At 60.1% G+C, this 2,354-nt stretch overlaps 1 protein-coding gene across 1 annotated transcript; it reads left to right on the top strand.

Annotated features, from left to right (window-relative positions):
- Positions 1-801: 801 nt before the first annotated feature.
- Positions 802-1,923, top strand: LOC136551074 (uncharacterized; the record flags this gene model as incomplete). Its single annotated transcript, XM_066542660.1, has 2 exons — positions 802-1,523; positions 1,710-1,923. Coding segments are annotated over exons 1-2 (936 nt in total), but the record flags the coding sequence as incomplete, so codon positions are not given.
- Positions 1,924-2,354: the final 431 nt, after the last annotated feature.

The raw sequence follows: 2,354 nt of genomic DNA, 5'->3' as shown, positions 1-2,354 counted from the left end.
CCGCCTCTTGAGAAAGTCCGAGCGCTTTTCTTGGACCACCGAGGCCGAGGAAGCCCTCGCCAGGCTCAAAGCACTGCTCACCACCCCCCCCCCGTCCTGGTTCCACCCACCGAGGGCGAGCGCCTCTTACTCTACGTCACTGCGACGACCCAAGTGGTCAGCGCAGCCGTAGTAGTCGAGAGGCAGGAGAAGGGACACGCTCTACCCGTCCAACGACCTGTTTACTTCATCAGCGAAGTGCTCTCCGAGACTAAGACGCGTTACCCCCACATCCAGAAGCTGGTTTACGCCGTAGTCTTGGCTCGACGCAAGCTGCGTCACTACTTCGAGTCCCACCCGGTGACTGTGGTGTCGTCTTTTCCTCTGGGAGAGATAATCCAAAACCGGGAGGCCTCGGGTAGAATAGCCAAGTGGGCTGTCGAACTCATGGGGGAAACCTTGTCTTTCGCGCCTCGGAAAGCGATCAAATCACAAGTCCTGTCCGACTTTGTAGCCGAATGGACCGACACACAGCTGCCACCCGTTCAGATCCGATCAGAATGCTGGACCATGTACTTCGACGGGTCTCTGATGAAAACTGGGGCTGGCGCGGGCCTGCTCCTGGTCTCGCCCCTCGGAGTACACATGCGCTACATGATCCGTCTTCACTTCGCCGCCTCCAACAATGTCGCCGAATACGAGGCCCTCGTCAACGGCCTGCAAATCGCCATCGAACTTGGAGTGCGACGCCTCGACGTACGGGGTGATTCGCAGCTCGTCGTCGATCAGGTGATGAAAGAGTCGAGCTGCCATGACCCCAAAATGAAGGCGTACTGCGCGATAGTACGACGCCTGGAGAGCAAGTTCGACGGTCTCGAGCTCAACCACGTTGCACGAAAGTTCAACGAGGCCGCGGACGAACTAGCAAAGATGGCGTCGGCGCGGACCCCGGTTCCCCCGAACGTCTTCGCCAGAGACCTCCACAAACCATCCGTCGACTACGCCCCGGCGACGGAAGAGGGCCCGTCAGCCGAGCCCACCACAGGGCCCGAGGCCCCCTCTGCCACCGAGACCTCGCCCGCCGGGCCCGAGGCCATGGCGATTGACGCAGAGCCTCCCGAGGCCGACCAAGGGACGGACTGGCGAGTCCCTTTCCTCGATCGCCTCGTTCGAGGAGAGCTTCCTGCTGACAGAGCCGAAGCCCGGCGGCTTGCGCGACGCGCCAAGACTTACGTCCTCTGCGACGGCGAGTTGTATAGGCGTAGCCCATCTGGTATTCTCCAACGATGCATCACCACCGAGGCTGGCCAATCCTTGCTTTGCGACTTGCATGCGGGAGTCTGCGGGCACCACGCGGCGCCTCGCGCGCTCGTGGGTAACGCCTTCCGCCAAGGTTTCTATTGGCCGACGGCGGTGGCAGACGCCACGAGGCTAGTACGCTCCTGCGAGGGATGCCAGTACTACGCTCGACAGACGCACCTCCCGGCCCAAGCCCTCCAAACCATCCCCATCACATGGCCATTCGCCGTATGGGGGCTGGACATGGTTGGGCCTCTGCAGAAGGCACCCGGGGGCTATACCCATCTGCTGGTAGCTATCGACAAATTCTCCAAATGGGTCGAGGCTCGTCCGATCGCTCAGATCAAATCCGAGCAAGCGGTGCTGTTCTTTACGGATATCATCCACAGGTTCGGGGTTCCTAACACCATCATCACTGACAATGGGACACAATTCACCGGTCGCAAATTCCTAACTTTCTGCGACGACCACCACATCCGGGTGGCCTGGTCGGCCGTAGGGCACCCAAGGACGAATGGCCAAGTAGAGCGTGCCAACGGCATGATCCTACAAGGCCTTAAGCCAAGAATATTCAATCGGTTGCAGAAGTTTGGCAAGAAATGGCTTGCCGAACTCCCGTCAGTCATCTGGAGCCTAAGGAATACCCCGAGCCGAGCCACGGGATTCACACCGTTCTTCCTGGTCTACGGAGCCGAGGCCATCCTCCCCACTGACTTGGAATACGGTTCCCCGAGACTACAGGCGTACAACGAGCAAAGCAACCACACTGCCCGCGAAGACGCCCTCGACCAACTAGAGGAAGCCCGAGACGTCGCGCTACTACACTCAGCCAGGTACCAGCAAGCCCTACGACGCTACCAAGCCCGGCGCGTCCGAAGCCGAGACCTGAAGGTGGGCGACCTGGTGCTGAGACTGAGGCAGAGCAACAAGGGCCGCCACAAGCTGACCCCACCCTGGGAAGGGCCGTACATCGTCGCTCAAGTGCTGAAGCCCGGGACCTACAAGTTAGCCAACGAGAAGGGCGAAGTCTTCACCAACGCTTGGAACATAGAACAGCTACGTCGTTTCTACCCTTA

Source organism: Miscanthus floridulus, chromosome 4 (assembly GCF_019320115.1).
Source record: "Miscanthus floridulus cultivar M001 chromosome 4, ASM1932011v1, whole genome shotgun sequence".
NCBI lineage: Eukaryota > Viridiplantae > Streptophyta > Magnoliopsida > Poales > Poaceae > Miscanthus > Miscanthus floridulus.
This window is presented reverse-complemented; position numbering and strand designations above follow the sequence as displayed.